Source organism: Oryctolagus cuniculus, chromosome 1 (genome assembly GCF_051225735.1).
Source record: "Oryctolagus cuniculus isolate XC-2025 breed Fujian yellow rabbit chromosome 1, ASM5122573v1, whole genome shotgun sequence".
NCBI lineage: Eukaryota > Metazoa > Chordata > Mammalia > Lagomorpha > Leporidae > Oryctolagus > Oryctolagus cuniculus.
Genome location: NC_142867.1, coordinates 19,243,341 through 19,260,406, shown reverse-complemented (window position 1 = coordinate 19,260,406; position 17,066 = coordinate 19,243,341). Strand labels below are relative to the sequence as shown.

Below are 17,066 nucleotides of genomic sequence, written 5' to 3'. Positions count from 1 at the left end.
GGGGGAATGGTAAAGGTAGAAGCAGTCTAGCAGTGTAGAAGTCCAGGGAATGGGAGAGACCCCAGAGGGCAGGAAACCTCTGGCAGTAGAATATGAATGAGGCTCTTCCTTCATTGGAATTATTTACATAGGATAGCTTTCCAGTGATAGCTATTAGTAGACTGAAATGTATGAACATCTTGAGGCTCTACAATCACACACACACAAAATTAGCCCTTCTGGCTGGCGCCGCGGCTCAATAGGTTAATCCTCTGCCTTCGGCGCCGGCACACCGGGTTCTAGTCCCGGTCGGGGCGCCGGATTCTGTCCTGGTTGCCCCTCTTCCTGTCCAGCTCTCTGCTGTGGCCAGGGAGTGCAGTGGAGGATGGCCCAAGTGCTTGGGTCCTGCACCCCATGGGAGACCAGGAGAAGTACCTGGCTCCTGCCTTCGGATCAGTGCGGTGCGCTGGCCACAGCGTGCCAGCTGCGGCGGCCATTTGAGGGTGAACCAACAGCAAAGGAAGACCTTTCTCTCTCTGTCTCTCTTTCACTGTCCACTCTGCCTGTCAAAAAAAAAATTAGCCCTTCTATTTAAAAAACAAAGAAAGCAGTTTCTGTAAGGCTTAGGGAAACAACATTTCAACAGACTGATAGATCCTCAATGTCTTGCTGGGCAAACATGGAGACACCTCACTGAAATTTGTTCAGCTCAACAGTCTGAAATTTGCTAACTTAGGGGCAGGCACTGTGGCATGGCAGGCTAAGCCTCAGCGTGCAGCACCGGCATCCCATGTGGGCTCCCATTTTCTGGCTGCTCCTCTTCCGATCCAGCTCTCCGCTAATGGCCAGGAAAAGCTGTGGAAGATGGCCCACGTGTTTGGGCTCCTGTACCCACGTGGGAGACCCAGAAGCAGTTCCTGGCTCTTGGCTTTGGATCGGCTCAGCCATGAATTTTACGTTAGGAAACCAGCCTTCGACTAGTATTTTCCTTTCCTTCCTGCATTCCCATTGTTACAATCAATACAACCTTTTTTTTTTTTTTTTTTTTTTTTTTTTTTAAGGTAAACAGAGAGCGAGAGCCAGAGCAAGAGAGAGAATCTCTAATGGTTCAGTCTTGAAATGCCTGCAACATGCCCAAGGCTGGACCAGGCCAAAGCCAGAACCCTATTCAATCTGGATCTCCTAGGTTTGTGGCAGAGATTCAAGTACTTGAGCCATCATCTGCTGCCTCCCAGCGTGCACATTAGCAGGAAATTGGAATGGAAAAAAGAGCTGGGACTCAAGCCAGACATTCTAATATGGGATATAAGTTTCCTAAGCAGTGACTTATCAACTGCACTAAATGCCTACCTCCTGGAATCAATAAGAATGCTAATTCTAAGTCTGCAACCTTTTGTAGTCCCATTTTTATAAAATCGTGGTGGGACCTAGAAAACAAAATGGGCCCTGAAGACATGTGAGTGCACAATTCTAAGACCCTGTCATTCCTTGTCTCTTTGTCCTCCGCTTACTTCCTCCTCCATTGCAAAGTGCAGTCTCTGAGCTCTTTCCAGTTTGTTTCGGCTATTGAAAAAATTCTTTATTATCTGTCTAGCCCTTATTTCACCCTTACCCCCTCTCTCTTACTTTATGATTTTATATCTTTACTATATAAGCTCCTTAAAGTTGTGGTATTTTTGGTCCTAAATTAGATTAACTTGCTAAAGATCCTTTACAGCCTAAGGGTCAGGAAAGGAGCTCCAGCCTTGGTCAGTTAATTTAAGCCAAGAATATGTTGATGGAATTGGCAAACTGGTGATGAACCAGTACCTGTGTTGGTAGGTACCTTGCTATATCCTGGGTGCTTGCTGTCTGAAACATCGGAGAGCAAATCTGGAAATCCTACGCTGCCAGATGGAGTCATCCACACAGGAAGAGGAGGCTTACATAAGACTGGCAAAATCCTTGACTCTTTCCCAAACCATGCCAGGAAGAGACTATAAATCCATGCTAACACCTCTTCTCAGACCCTAAATAAAAAGCCCCTGTGAGCACACCCGCGGCAACTGAGAAGCGCAAACCCTCATCCTTCCCCTAGGTCATTTTAGGGATAGTGTAACCAGGGACTGAGAAAGAAAAAAATGCCAACTTGTAAAAAACCCAGGTTGTAAGGATATTAAACGAATGAGCAGTTTCCTTGTGGAATCGTTAGGAAATAAGACACCTCCAGGAAAAGCAAAGCCAGCCAACATTCGGTAAGATTGGCACATAGAGATCATCGTCAGTGTGCAAGTAAACAGGCTGGAAACTGCATGCGAAATGTCTCCAAGACTATCCCTCCCACTCAGCCTCCATGTCACCATCTACTAAGTTGTGAAAAAGCCCCATTTTCCTTACATGCAGTTATGCAAGGCTAAAATATGAGGCACTTTCCATGATCACACTTTGTCACTATGATACGTGGTTGGCAGAAACCCTTTCCTGATGCAATATGCATGATTGAGCCAAAACTTGATGGGTAAAATACCCTTCAGTGGAGACTTACACGGGGGAGACCATGAGAGTTAAAATATTGCCTTATGAGGGAGATGGACCAAACTAGGGTTGCAAGTTAAACTTTACAAAGGAATAAGGATGGGCCGGCGCCGCGGCTCACTAGGCTAATCCTCCGCCTTGCGGCGCCGGCACACCGGGTTCTAGTCCCGGTCGGGGCGCCGGATTCTGTCCCGGTTGTCCCTCTTCCAGGCCAGCCCTCTGCTGTGGCCAGGGAGTGCAGTGGAGGATGGCCCAGGTGCTTGGGCCCTGCACCCCATGGGAGACCAGGAAAAGCACCTGGCTCCTGGCTCCTGCCATCGGATCAGCGCGGTGCGCCGGCCGCAGCGCGCCGGCCGCGGCGGCCATTGGAGGGTGAACCAACGGCAAAGGAAGACCTTTCTCTCTGTCTCTCTCTCTCACTGTCCACTCTGCCTGTCAAAAAAATAAAAATAAAAAAAATAAAAAAATAAAAAAAAAAAATAAAAAAAAAAATAAAAAAAAAATAAAAAAAAAAATAAAAAAAAAAATAAAAAAAAAAAATTTAAAAAAAAAAAAAAAAAAAAAACAAAGGAATAAGGATGTAACAGGGCATCCCTATGGCACAACGAATACGGCGCCACTTCCCAGTCAACCCTCTGCTGTCCACGCCCAGCTCAATGATAGCCCTGTACCTATTAGGCATAAGCTCTTACCATGGATCCCCTCTGCAGAGTAGGGAAATGACAGGAAATAGCATTTGGAGTGGAAATAAACAGCAGATAATAATCCATAATTGTTTTTAATCTTGAGAATGAGTCACCCTCGATTTATTTCAAAATTTCTTGTATCATCAGCTGTTCATTTCTTTCCTTTGAAAATCACCAGATTAACACTGCCAAAGGCAGGTAGGAAACGATCCAAAAGGACAATTCAGAGGTACCACATGGTGAGTGGCTGAGAAACCAGCAGCAAAACAAGCCTGAGGAAAGTGCCTTTTTTGTCCCAGCAAAGACACCAATGTGTGAACCTAATTCACACTTTCATTATTCCAATTAGGTTATTTTTTAACCTTTTTTTTTTTTAGATTTATTTATTTATTTGAAAGGCAGAGTTACACAGAGGCAGAGGCAGAGGCAGAGGCAGAGGATCTTCCATCTGCTGGTTCACTCCCCAGTTGGCTGCAATGGCCAGAGCTGGGCCGATCCAAAGCCAGGAGCCAGGAGTATCTTCCGGGTCTCCCACACTGGTGCAGGGGCCCAAGTCCTTGGGCCATCCTCCACTGTTTTCCCAGGCCATAGCAGAGCTGGATTGGAAGCAGAGCAGCCGGGTCTTGAACTGGTACCCATATAGGATGCTGGCACTGCAGGTGGTGGCTTTACCTGCTATGCCACAGCACCAGCCCCCAATTAAGTTATTTTCACATCACTGTAATTTTAGAACAAGACTTGCTAGGGAATTACTTATTTCCTGAGACATTCTGTCCATCACTGCATATAAGATATCCAATGTCCAACTCCAGAATTATTTTCAAACCCAGAAATCACATTCCTTTTACCTCTCCTTTTTTAATACTTCCACATGCCTATTTCATTCAATAAATCTTCCTCTGTACAAAGAATTTCAAAACAAAATGACCAAACAAGCATTCTAACATCCTAAGAAACGTGCACTAGTTAGATGTGAGCTATCTAACCCTGGGAGAATTTCCTTTGCCCATCAATCTATCGGGGTCTTTATACTCTCTATGAAGTATCAGTCTTGCTAATTTATGTTTGAATTGTCATGTGTAAGCTAATTTGATTCTTCAGCCCATTTAGCCTCTAACTCTGACTCAGTTTTAGAAATGGGGGACGGAATTCAGATGTGCCTGCTAGGAACTAAGTCTAAATCCAATTATTGCAGACAGTCAAAAGTGGAAGTTTTAGACTTTCTTTAACAGCATCTCAAAAGCAAAAACAGGGAGTGTGCATTTGGCCTGGAGTACCTGGGTTCAATACCCGGCTCCGGCTCCTGATTCCAGCACCCAGCTAACGTGGAGCCTGGGAGGCAGTGGTGGTGGCCCAAGTAATTGAGTTCTTGCCACGCATGTGGGAGACCTCGACTGAGTTCCTAGTTCCCAGCTTCAGTCCAGCCTAGTCCCAGCTTTGCAGGCACTCGGAAAGTGGACCAGCAAATGGGAGCTCTGTGTGTGTCTCTGCCTCTTAAAATAAATACTTTTTAAAAAAGGAAAAAACACAAAGCTGCAAACCCAGATTAGTAGCCACTGACTTACGTCAAAAGAGCATTTCCTGACTTAAATTCACTCTTCACATTTGTCTCAGATTATGCCATAAAGTAGAAAAACTAAAATATACTCAGACTGGGACAAATGCTGCTTTCATTTGAAATCCCTAGATAACTGAAACTCAAAAAATATTTTGGCTGTATCCTATTTTCCCTTTTTCTGTGACTTTGCTGGCATAATTGTAAATGCTTGTAACCAGTAAGCTTTCAACTGAGTGGAGCTCGAGCTGGAGTTCACTGGATAGTACAGGACTGCTGTCTTGGTTTTAGTTTAGTTAATATATGTGCAACTGACTCACAATAGTCTGGCATGGACCCACCCCTTCTAAAACACAGATTAAACGTCAGTGTATCCCAAGTAGGTCATGGCACCACGTCAAGGGTGGTGAGGGGGGAAACCCGTCACAACTCCTGGAAAGTCTTCCTTCTCCCTACCTTCCACCACATTAACTAAAATGAGCAAGCATCAGCTCCTGTCGGATACGGTCAGCCTCTAAGTCCAGGGACTCCATGTGCTCAAACTCTTCCTCAGGGGGCTGGTCTACGGGTCCTGTCATTGGAGAGGACCAAATGTCCATCCCGTGCTCCAGGGAGATGTTGTGGAGGACACAGCAAGCCAGGATGATATGACTGGACTTCTCTGGAGAGTACTGCAGTGCCCCCTTGGATCCGTCCAGGCAGCGGAATCGGGAGCAGAGGGTTCGGAACGTCTTCTCGATAACACTGTGCGTTGCGGAATGGGCCATGTTGTAGCGATATTCAGCTGGAGTTTCAGGAATGTGAAGCGGGGTCATGAGCCAAGTGCGGAGAAAGAAGGAGCTGTCACCTGTGGGAGAAGGCCCGAAGGAAATAGAAGTGATTCTAATTGGAAAACAAACAAGAAGTGATATTTAGAAACACACATTTACATTTAAAGTGATATTTTAAAGCACATATAAGAAAATACAATGGCCTCTGGAGCCAAATCACACAGAAAAATGAACAGGTCAATGCTGGGGTAAAAAGCAAACCTGCCAATGTCATGAACAGGAAGTCTTGTGTCTCTCCTGAGAATATCCTTAGTTAAAACCAAGGAGGGGTGGGAGGGCAGCAGTGTTGTGGCTCAGCAGGTTAAACCCACAGCCTGTAGCCCCCAGCATCTCATACGCACACTAGTTCAAGTCTGGCTGCTCCACTTCAGATCCAGCTCCCTGCTAATGTGCCTGGGAAGGCAGCATAGGATAACCCTAGTCTTTGGGCCCATAAACCTCCTGGCTTCAGCCTGGCCTAGCCCTAGCTGTTGTAGCCATCTGGGGAGTGAACCAGTAAATGGAAGATCTGGCTCTCTCTCTCTGTAGCTCTGCCTTTTAAATAAATGACTATTTAAAAATAAATAAATAAAACAGGGGCCAGTGCTGTGGTATAGCGGGTTAAACCTCCACCTGCCAGCATCCCATATGCATGCCACCAGCATCCCATATATATGCTGATTCGAGTCCTGGCTGTTCCACTTCCAATCCTGCTCCCTGCTAATGTGCCTAGGAAAGCAACAGAGGATATCCCAAGTCCTTGGTCCCCTGTGCCCACATGGGAGACCGGGAAGAAGCACCTGGGTTTGGCCTGGCTGTTGCAGCCATTTAGGGAGTGAACCAGCAGATGGAAGATATCTCTCTCTCCCTGCCCTGAGTAAATCTGACTTTCAAATCAATCAATCAATATTTTAAAATAAATAAATAAATGAAAAACCCAACACAGGGAAAAGCTGATAGCTAAAGAAAGCCAAATATGAAAGAATGTAGAAGGAGATGAAGGCATTGGAGGCAATAAAATTCCTGGATTTTCCAAATTCAGATTATTCAATAAAAGGCAAAATAACAACTATCAAATAGCATGCCAATCTTCAGTATCTCTAAAGAGCAAGAGTGTAAGAGAGAAAAAAGAATTCTCCCAGGAAATCCCAAAAACATTTCCAACTTTACCACTAAAATTTCAGGTCTCTGCAGACTGGGTGTTTGGCATCAAACTTAAGATGCCACTTGGGATGCCCATACCCCATTTCAGAGTGCCTGGTAGTTCTAGTCCCAGCTCCTCTGCTTCTGGAACCACCTCCCTGCTAACTACACCCTAGGAGGGCAGCAGATGATGGCTCCAATATTTGGATCCCTGCCACCCACGCAGGAGACCCTGAGTGTATTCTGGGCTCCTGGCTTCAGTCTGGCCCAGCCCTGGCTGCTGCAGGCATTTGGGGAATCAGCCAGTGGATGAAGAGCTCACTCTTGCTCTCTCTGTTTCTCTGCCTTTCAAATTAAAAAGAGAAAGAGAAAAATACATTTTAAAAATAAAATAAAGTTCCAGGTCTGAAAGCATTTCCTAGGGATTTTAGAGTATTTCATGGATATTAATAATTTATCTCCAGGGGTGAGGAGACTAAAAGTCCCTATATTTTTGGGAGAAATCAAAACCCAGTTGTTCTGCCTTTCTAAACACTACAGTCACTAGAACCAAGCCTCTGTAACAGAGGAACTGAAAGAATTTTACATTAACAAGGGGAACATAAACATAATGAAGCAAACAGTAATAGCAATAAGGAAATGAAATCAGAAGTCAATTAAAATAATACACACAAGTCACCTTACATCACCTCCTTATCCAATAATCCTGGGAAGTGCTAACAAAAACAAACAAAACTGGTTTGCAGTGTCCTAATACAGCAGCACAATGTTTCTATAATGTTTAATTGTCCTGACTCACCAGGCCTGGCAGATACAATGTCTCACACAGAGGCAAGAGCTCCTAGAAATTTGAGACAATTAGGCTCTAGAGTACCAACTTGCACAATTACTGTGCTCCTGACCCACCATCAATTTTGGTAAATAGTTCCAGACTGTTCAGACAGTGCCAGGCACTGTTCCAAACATATGGGACTCCTTTCTTTAGGAGCTTGCATTTCAGAAACTAGATTAGCTGTAAATACTGAAGAAACGTCAGAAGACTTTCAAAATTTATATTTAGCTGACTCTTTGTTCTTCTAAATATAAGCTAATCTTTTAATTGAACTCATGCCAACTAAATCCTGAATTTAGGAAACTGATGCTGTAAACACTAGGAAAAATAATACCTATGACTCAGTGAGCACCTACTATGTAGCAGAAACTATGCTAGCACTTCAAAAATAACTCTTATTATCCAATCCCAATTCTGCCACGTTAGATATTAAACTCATTTTGCAAATGAGAAGATCAAAATATATGTCAGCCACCCTTTAATATATCAGGCAAAGGAAGGAGATTAGTCACCAAATGCTAATGTCAGACTCAGAGTCATAAAACAATGGTTTAAGGCTGTAAATGAGAATAGGGTAAACACCTAAGGTGAATGCTAAACACAGAGCTACTGTTTGTGAATGTTTCTCCAAGAAACAGTACGCGTCTTCAGTGGGGAGAGAGATGCAGGACCAGCTAGTTAATGCAGACCTTTTTGTAAAATGTTCCACCGTCTTTAACTGGTTATAATCCAAGCATCGCTGAGAAACAGACACTCAGGAGGGGATTAGGATCAGAATTGCTAAACAGATTACAATTGCTTATATGATCAGTCATCCACAAGACATTCTGGCAGATCTTAGCCAAAGCTGCTTAACAGGACCAGGCCAAGAGATGAAAAGCTAAAAACTCCGGCTGCAATGTTCACAGGAGCAGGTATATTTAGAGGGGAATTTAGGTAACACAGTCTGAAGGGATGAGCAGATGAGAGTAAGGAGGAGAGGAAGGGATGACACCAGGTGAAAACATGTGAAGGGGTCACAGTTCTAGACTTGATACATCTGGAGCTATTCCATTATCAGATGGTGTTCTTGAGATACAATTCATTATGTAATCTCCGTCTCTGACTCTCTCTCTCTCTAACATAAAGGAAGGTAGCACTTCTGCCTTCTGGGTTCCTGCCACCCACATGGGAGACCCAGATGGAGTTTCATGTTCCTAGCTTTGGGCTGTTGCCGGGATCTGGGGAGTGAACCAGTGGATGGGAGATGTCTCTCTGTCTATCACCATCTTTCAAATAAGTAAAATAATTAGAGTAGTTACCCAGATGATTCTTTGGACTTTGAAAATTTGTGAAAAACTACACTAATCAGGCCGGCGCCGTGGCTCACTAGGCTAATCCTCCGCCTTGTGGTGCCGGCACACCGGGTTCTAGTCCCGGTCGGGGCGCCGGATTCTGTCCCGGTTGCCCCTCTGCTGTGGCCTGGGAGTGCAGTGGAGGATGGCCCAAGTGCTTGGGCCCTGCACCCCACGGGAGACCAGGATAAGTACCTGGCTCCTGCCATCGGATCAGCGCGGTGCGCTGGCCGCAGTGCGCTGGCTGCGGCGGCCATTGGAGGGTGAACCAATGGCAAAAGGAAGATCTTTCTCTCTGTCTCTCTCTCTCACTGTCCACTCTGCCTGTCAAAAAACAAAAAACAAAAAACAACAACAACAAAAAAACTACACTAATCAGAGATTTTCACATTAGTTTTTCCTGTTAGAGCTCATGCAGACTTTCAAACAGGACTGGCTGCACCAGAACTGAGAGTACGAAGGGATTCAATTTTCACAACTTTCAGGGCCAGCATTGTGGTGCAGCCCATAAAGCCGCCACCTATGATGCTAGCATTCAATATGGGCACCGGATCAAGTACTGGCTGTTCCACTTCCCATGCAGCTCCCTGTTAAGGGCCTGGGAAAAGCAGAGGAAGATGGCCCAAGTACTTGGGCCCCTACGTCCACACAAGAGACTTGCAAGAAGTTCCTGGCTCCTGGCTTTAGTCTGGCTCACCTTTGGCCATTGCAGCCATCTGGGGAGTGAACCAGCAGATGGCAGATTCTCTCTCGTTCTGTGTGTGTGTGTGTGTGTGTGTGTGTGCGCGCGCACATGCGCGCATTTCCCTCTCTCCATAACTCTTTCAAATAAATAAATAAATCTAAAAAAAAAAAAAAAAGAAAGAAAGAAAGACAGGTCTGTGGGGAAGCAACCCGGACTAGACTGAGTTACTGGAATTAAGACTTATTTTATGCATCTGCTCTCCCACAATATGGCGCTGGGAGAGGAGAAAACAGCTTCTACGCAGCTGCCTCCAGTTCAACCAATAAACTGTAGGACCTGCTCCTGATTGGAGGAGAGCAGCGTACTCGGCGTGTGGGCAGCCGAGTTAGGATTGGCGGAGGAGGACTATAAAGGAGGAGAGAGACGGCATTCACGAGGAACATCTAAGGGGAACATCTGAAGGAACACCTGTGCAGCCCCCGAGAAAGCCGGCCGGTGGTGTGCCGCTCCCCTGCGGAAGTGGGGAATGTGGCCAGGGGGAACTGCCCTTCCACGGAGGTGGAAGGGATAGTAGCCAACCCGGGAAGAACCAGCAGCAAACCCGGGAAGGGCCGAGCAGACGAAAGAACAGCGCAGGGTCCTGTGTCGTTCCTCCACGAAGAGGGGGAGCGACACAGGTCAGGGCTGGCGGTGTGGTGTAGCAGGTAAAACCATGGCCTGCAGTGCTGGCATCCCATATGGGCGCTGGTTTGAATCCTGGTTGCTCCTCTTCTGACCCAGCTCTCTGCTAATGGCCAGGGAAGGCAGTGGAAGATGGCCTAAGTGCTTGGGCCCCTACAACTGCATGGGAGACCCAGAAGAGGCTCCTGGCTCCTGGCTTCGGATCATCCCGGGTCTGGCCATTGTGGTAGTTTGGGGGAGTGAATCAGTGGATGGAAGATCTCTCTGCCTCTTCCTCTCTCTGACTCAGCCTTTCAAATAGATAGATCTTTAACAAAATAAATAAATACAAGCTTTACAACTTCAATTTCTAGGGATACACCTTCCTAGTTTAGTTAGGGTCTCTCACTAGACCAGGTATCAAAATTAGCCTAATTAAACATCAGTTAAACATTGCTGAAATAAACATCTCTCCACTCTGTGCAGAGACGGGAATCAGAAAAGTACATAAAAATTTGCCAGAGTTTTTCTGATTGTCAACTATGCAAATAATGCAAAGAAACTACTTCAAAGTGAGGCCGGCTGGGCCAGCGTTGTGGCATAGCGGGTAAAGCCACCGCCTGCAGTACCAGAATCCCATATGGGCTCCAGTTCTAGAACTGGCTGGTCCACTTCCAATCCAGCTCCCTGCTATGGCCTGGGAAAGCAGTAGAAGATGGCCCAAGTCCTTGGGCCCTTGCACCCACATGGGAGACCCGGGAAAAGCTCCTGGCTTCGGATCGGCTCAGCTCTGGCCATTGCAGCCAACTGGGAAGTGAACCAGCACCTGGAATTCCTCTCTGTCTCTACCTCTCTTTGTAACTCTGCCTTTCAAATAAATAAAAATAAATCTTTAAAAAAATAAATAAAGTAAGGCTAGCACTGTGGCATAGTAGGGTAATCCTCTTCCTGTGGCATAGTGGGTTAATTTTCCACCTGCGGTGCCGGCATCCCATATGCGTGCTGGTTCTAGTCCCAGCTGCTCTACCTCCAATCCAGCTCCCTGCTAATAGCCTGGGAAAGCAGTGGCCACTACAGCCATCTGGGGAGTGAACCAGCAGATAGAAGATTTCTCTCTCTTTCTCTCTTTTCTCTCCTCTCCTCTCTCTGTATCTGTGACTTTCAAATAAAAAAAAAAAATCTTTTAAAAAAAATCACTGAGCAAAGACTTTTAAGATTGATTGATTGATTGATTTCAAAGTCAGAGTCAGAGAGGGGCAGAGAGTGCCATCTGCTCGTTCACTCCCCAGATGGCCACAATGGCTGGGGCCAGGCCATGCTGATACCAGGAGTCAAGAGCCTCCTCCAGGACTCCCACATGGGACAAGGGGTCCAAGCACTTGGGCCACCTTCCACTGCTTTTCCTAGGCCGTTAGCAGCGAGCTGAATTGGAAGTGGAGCAGCTGGGACTTGAACCAACAGCCATTTGGAATGCCAGCATCGCAGGCAGTGGCTTTACCCACTATACCACAACACCAAACCCTGGGAAATTTCTTTTTAATGTTTCAGAAAGTATGTTAAAGAGTATGTTTTTTTTTTTTTTTATCTTTTATTTAATGAATATAAATTTCCAAAGTACGACTCATGGATTACAATGGCTTTCCCCCCCATACCGTCCCTCCCATCCACAACCCTCCCCTTTCCCACTCCCTCTCCCCTTCCATTCACATCAAGATTAATTTTCGATTATCTTAATATACAGAAGATCAGCTTAGTATACCTTAAGTAAGGATTTCAACAGTTTGTTCCCACACAGAAACATAAAGTGAAAAATAATAGATGATTTTTTTTTAAATCATGATGAAATCAGATCAGACCTATTGTCATGTTTAATCCCAGTGAGAGTCAAGTTGGGAATTGATAATTTCTTTTTTTTTTTTTTTTTTTACAGAAGATCAGTTTAGTGTACATTAAGTAAAGATTTCAATCGTTTGCACCCCCATAGAAACACAAAGTGAAATATACTGTTTGAGTACTCGTTATAGCATTAAGCCTCAGTGTACAGCACATTAAGGACAGAGATCCTACATGAGGAGTAAGTGCACAGTGACTCCTGTTGTTGACTTTACAAATTGACACTCCTGTTTATGGCATCAATAATCTCCCTATGCACCAGTCATGAGTTTCCAAGGCTATGGAAGCCCCTTGAGTTCTCCAACTCTTATCTTGTTTAGACAAGGTCATAGTCAAAGTGGAGGTTCTCTCCTCCCTTCAGAGAAAGGCACCTCCCTCTTTGAAGACCTGTTCTTTCCACTGGGATCTCACTCACAGAGATCTTTTTGCCAGAGTGCCTTGGCTTTCCATGCCTGAAATAAAGAGTATGTTTTCTGAGCACTTACATCATGTTAGGCACTGTGCTGTGTAGGTGTAGTGTGGAAATGATTAGTAACCTGCAAAGAAAGGTCTTCTACTCTAATGTATCTTTTCATCTCTCACACCAGGTCATATACAAGACAGCATTTGTTGGGGCCAGTGCTGTGGCACAGTAGGTAAAGCCACAGCCTGCAGTGCCAGCAACCCATCTGGACACTGGTTTGAGTCTTGGTTGCTCCATTTATAATCCTGCTCTCTGCTATGCCCAGGGAAAGCAGTGGAAGACGGCCCAAGCGCTTGAGACCCTGCACCTGCGTGGGAGACCCAGAGGAAGCTTTTGGCTCCTGGCTTTGGAATGGCCCAGCACTTGCTGCTGTAGTCATCTGGGGAGTGAACCAGTGGATGGAAGACCTCTCTCTGTCTCTCTCTGCCTCTGCCTCTCTGTAACTCTGCTTTTCAAATAAACAAATCTTCAAAAAAAAAAAAAGTAATATGCAGAAAGTTTGTAATAAAGTATCAAATGAAGATATTTTCCCACTGGTGACTGTAACAATGAAATCTATTTGCAATGATAGTAGACAGTGCCCTTCAGTTCTTTTCTTTTCCTTTTTTTTTTTTTGACAGGCAGAGTGGACAGTGAGAGAGAGAGACAGAGAAAAGGTCTTCCTTTTGCCGTTGGTTCACCCTCCAATGGCCGCTGCGGCCAGCGCACCGCGCTGATCCGATGGCAGGAGCCAGGTGCTTCTCCTGGTCTCCCATGGGGTGCAGGGCCCAAGGACTTGGGCCATCCTCCACTGCACTCCCTGGCCACCCTCCACTGCACTCCCGGGCCACAGCAGAGAGCTGGCCTGGAAGAGGGGCAACCGGGACAGAATCCGGCGCCCCGACCGGGACTAGAACCCGGTGTGCCGGCGCCGCAAGGCGGAGGATTAGCCTAGTGAGCCGCGGCGCCAGCTGCCCTAAAGTTCTTACGGCAGGAATTCATTCCACCAATCTCTCCCGTCCTGTTGAAACCCGCGGCTTAGTGATATAAGTAGGAAACCATTTGTTACTTAGGATGAACTGAGGTGACTGCACAGCTGTGAGGAATTTAGCCAGCAGTGGTAAGCCCCTTGAACCTGGCAGTTAAAATTTTAAAACTGCTGTTCTGTGAGACACCCCACAAGTGCTACACCACAGCATTGCCCCCCCCATACATTACTTAATCCTCATAATATTACTGCTGTTGGTGTTATTTTCAGATGATAAGAATTAAGGCGGGGGGGCAGCACCATGGTGTAGTGGGCTGGGCCTTTGCCTACAGCGCTGGCATCCCACATGGGTGCGTTAGGGTCCTGGCTACTCCTCTTCCGGTCCAGCTCTCTGTTATGACCTGGAAAAGCAGTGGAAGACGGCCCAAGTCCTTAGGTCCCTGCACCCATTTGGGAGATCTAGAAGAAGCTCCAGGCTTCTGGCTTTGGATCAGCCCAGCTCCAGCTGTTATGGCCATTTAGGGAGTGAACCAGTGAATGGAAGACCTTTCTCTCTGTCTCTCCCTCTGTGTATAACTCTAACTCTCAATAAATAAATAAATAAAATATTTTTTTAAAAAGTTAAGGCTTGGGGCAGGAGCAAAGGAGGTTAAGCTGCATTTTGGGGCACCTGCAGGCCATCCTATAGTGGCCATTCATATCCAGGCTTCTCTACCTTTCTGCCAATGCACCTGGGAAGCCAAGAATGATGGCCCAAGGACTTGGGTTCCTGCCACCTGAACGGAATTCCAGGTCCCTGGCTTCAGCCTGGCCCAGCCCTGGCTACTGTGGGTATTTTGTAAGTAAACCAGGAAATGGATGATCTTTCTTTGACTCTCCCCCACTGTCACTCTGCCTTTTGCCTTTCAAGTAAATAAATAATTTGGGCTTTTTTTTTTTTGTAAGATTTATTTATTTGTTTGAAAGGCAGAGTTAGAGAGAGAGAAAAGTCTTCTATCTGCCAGTCCACTCCCCAAATAGCCACAACAGCTGGAGCTGGGCAGATCTGAAGCCAGGAGTCAGGAGCTTCTTCCAGGTCTCCTAGATGGGTGCAGGGGTCCAGGGACCTGGGCCATCTCTTGCTACTGTACCAGGCACATTAGCAGGGGCAAGATCAGAAGTGGAGCAGCCGGGACTAGAACTGGCACCCATACTGGATGCCAGCACTGCAAGCCGTGGCTTTAACCTGCTGTGCCACAGCACCGGTCCCCTCTAATGTAAATTCTTGTATGCAATTTTGTATATTTAGAAATATGTATCTCTGGAGCCAGCAGTGTGGCCTAATGGGTTAAGCCACCGCCTGTGACACCAGCATCTCATATGGGCACCGATTCAAGTGCCGGCTGCTCCACTTCCAATCCAGCTCCCTACTAATGTGCCTGGGAAAGCAGCAGAGGATGGCGCAAGTCCTTGGACTCTGGCACCCACATGGGAAGAAGCTCCTGGCTTTGTCCTGGCCCAGCTTCGGCTGTTGTGGCCACGTGGGTAGTGAACCAGTGGATGGAAGACCTCTCTCTTCCCTCTTTCTCTCTGTAACTATGTCTTTCAAATAATTAAATCTATGTGTGTGTGTATCTACGTCAAATTCCTAGAAGTGGAAGAGCTAGGTCAAATAATATGTTCTGAAGTTTTGCCAAGCGGTTTTTAAATGTTGCTTTTTAATAAAGTAGAGCTCAGGGAGTTCTCCCCGGGATCTCACAAAGCAGTGACAGGGCTGAGCCTGAGCCTGAACTAGTTTCCTGCTACCCTGCGACTCTTACACAGCTTCCCAAGCTTCACCCCTGCAAACTTACCAAGGAGCCAGCTACCTTTGTGCAACCCGGCTTCCAAGTGCCGACTGAGAGCGGACTGCTGCAGCACGGCGGAGTCCCGTAGGCTGCCCGGCCAGTTTGTCTCCACGGTCATCAGGGCCCCTCGGATGTCACACACCATCAGGCAGTTTAAGGAATGCAGCCCCTTGCGGTTCACGTAGGAGAGGTCTTCGGCATTGGGTGCCTTGATTGCCACATGCAGGCAGTCAACCACCCCTATGACCCCCGGCATCCCTGCGAGCCCGTAGAATTCATCCTTCAGAGCTTGTGTGGAGGCTTCGTCGGCCGGAAAGCGAATGAACTGGGAGGCCCTTTCCACCAGCGCTTCGGTGACATTGGCAACGCAGCGACTCATGGAGGCCTGGCTGATTCCAATAGCATCTCCCAGGCGGGTCTGGAAGGAGCCCGAGGTGTAAAAGCCCAAGGCCGCGAGGATCTGCGTCTCTGGGCTAATAGCCCTGGATCGCTGAGTAGGTCTAGAAAGACTGGTTCCTAGGAGCTCCACTAAGTAATAAATGAACTGCCGAGGAAACCCATACATGGACATCAGGTGCTCATCGGTCACATCATCCAGCTTAAAGCGGTCCAGTGTCCGGTGACCTCGGCCATACAGCAAGAGATCACAGTCCAGCACCGTGATGGGTATAGCCATGGCACCCGCGGGTGCAGTCTCTCCTCTCTGCTACTGTTCCTGAACTCTTCCAGGGACGATGTTGGTGCAAGAAGGAATTTAAGGTATTTAACCACCACTTACATGGTCCTGGCATTTATAATCTTCTCTCTGTAAAGGTTAACATAAAAAGCATTAGAAATCTACAAGAGTGTTCGTTCCGGCACAAGACGCTGTACTTCGAATTCTGGGGTTTTCTCCACCCACTCGTGGCTGCAGGACGGGTTCGCTCTGGTTTTTAGGGCAATGGGAGTTTCATGTTGGTGGTTCGTTTAACGCCTGCGAGTTCAACCGAGAACAGCAAAAGATGAATGGAGGTGAGGGCATAATCGTTGACAATGTCAAAGAGGCCTGCTCCTAACTATGCGGGTCACGAAGCAGTTGACGTAAGTCCTAACGACCTTCGGTAAGGATTAGTCACAGGGGGGTTCGTGATCCAAAGCCTCTGGCTTCACTTGATAAGCGCAGGACAGACGTGAGGGTGTGCTCAAACCAGCCTCCCAAGGGAGGAGGCGGCAGATAGCAAAGAGCGAAACCAGACCCTGACCCCGCCAGGTGGGGGACACTTGGACGCCGTAACAAACAGGCTTTTCCTTCACGCCAAGAAATCCAAATCGCGGGGCTGCGGTCTAAGAAGTAAGGAAGTTGGAAGCCAAGCAGAGAAGAGGGGTTGGGGAAGCGACTCCGCCACCTTGAAAAGGCGTCTTAAAAATGGATACCAACGTCTGGTTGCGTCGGACACTCAACGCCATCCACGGCCAGTCACCCACCTCTCTGCGGATGCCAGGTTACCAGCCACACTCCCCACCCACCCAGCCAGCCGGTCCGGCCTCCCTCCGCCGCCACGGCGCGCAACAGCGGCCCCGCCCCCTCCACGTCAGCGCCCGCCCCGGGCCGCGTCCTCACTGCCGCTGTCGCCGCGGCCTGCGGTTCGGCACCGCACATTCTACACACGGCTCAGACGGTCTCACCCTTTCAAAGGCCTCCTCTTTCCGCCTTTCTCGTCTTCTGAGGAGCTTAGAAATT

The 17,066-nt window shown here is 47.2% G+C and overlaps 1 protein-coding gene across 3 annotated transcripts; it reads right to left on the bottom strand.

Moving 5' to 3' along the window:
* Positions 1–3,510: 3,510 nt before the first annotated feature.
* On the bottom strand, positions 3,511–16,924 carry HARBI1 (harbinger transposase derived 1). 3 transcript variants are annotated; one of them, XM_008270340.5, is made up of 3 exons: positions 16,811–16,924; positions 15,353–16,151; positions 3,511–5,581 (listed from the first exon to the last, which is right to left on the bottom strand). In XM_008270340.5, exons 2-3 carry the CDS (start codon positions 16,020–16,022, stop codon positions 5,202–5,204), a joined length of 1,050 nt encoding a protein of 349 aa, XP_008268562.1. In that variant the 5' UTR covers positions 16,023–16,151; positions 16,811–16,924; the 3' UTR covers positions 3,511–5,201. The 3 variants fall into 3 exon arrangements, with proteins under 3 accessions (XP_008268562.1, XP_008268569.1, XP_089183297.1); XM_008270347.5 differs by having other exon boundaries at positions 16,764–16,882; XM_089327171.1 differs by having other exon boundaries at positions 5,479–5,616; positions 15,353–16,890.
* Between the last annotated feature and the right edge of the window lie 142 nt (positions 16,925–17,066).

Coding starts and splice junctions, on each gene's coding strand:
- HARBI1 (XM_008270340.5), bottom strand. CDS start 16,022: ATGGCTATACCCATCACGGTGCTGGACTGTGATCTCTTGCTGTATGGC. Junction 5,582..15,352: donor CAAAGGTAGCTGGCTCCTTG/GTAAGTTTGCAG, acceptor CTTCTCCCACAG/GTGACAGCTCCTTCTTTCTC.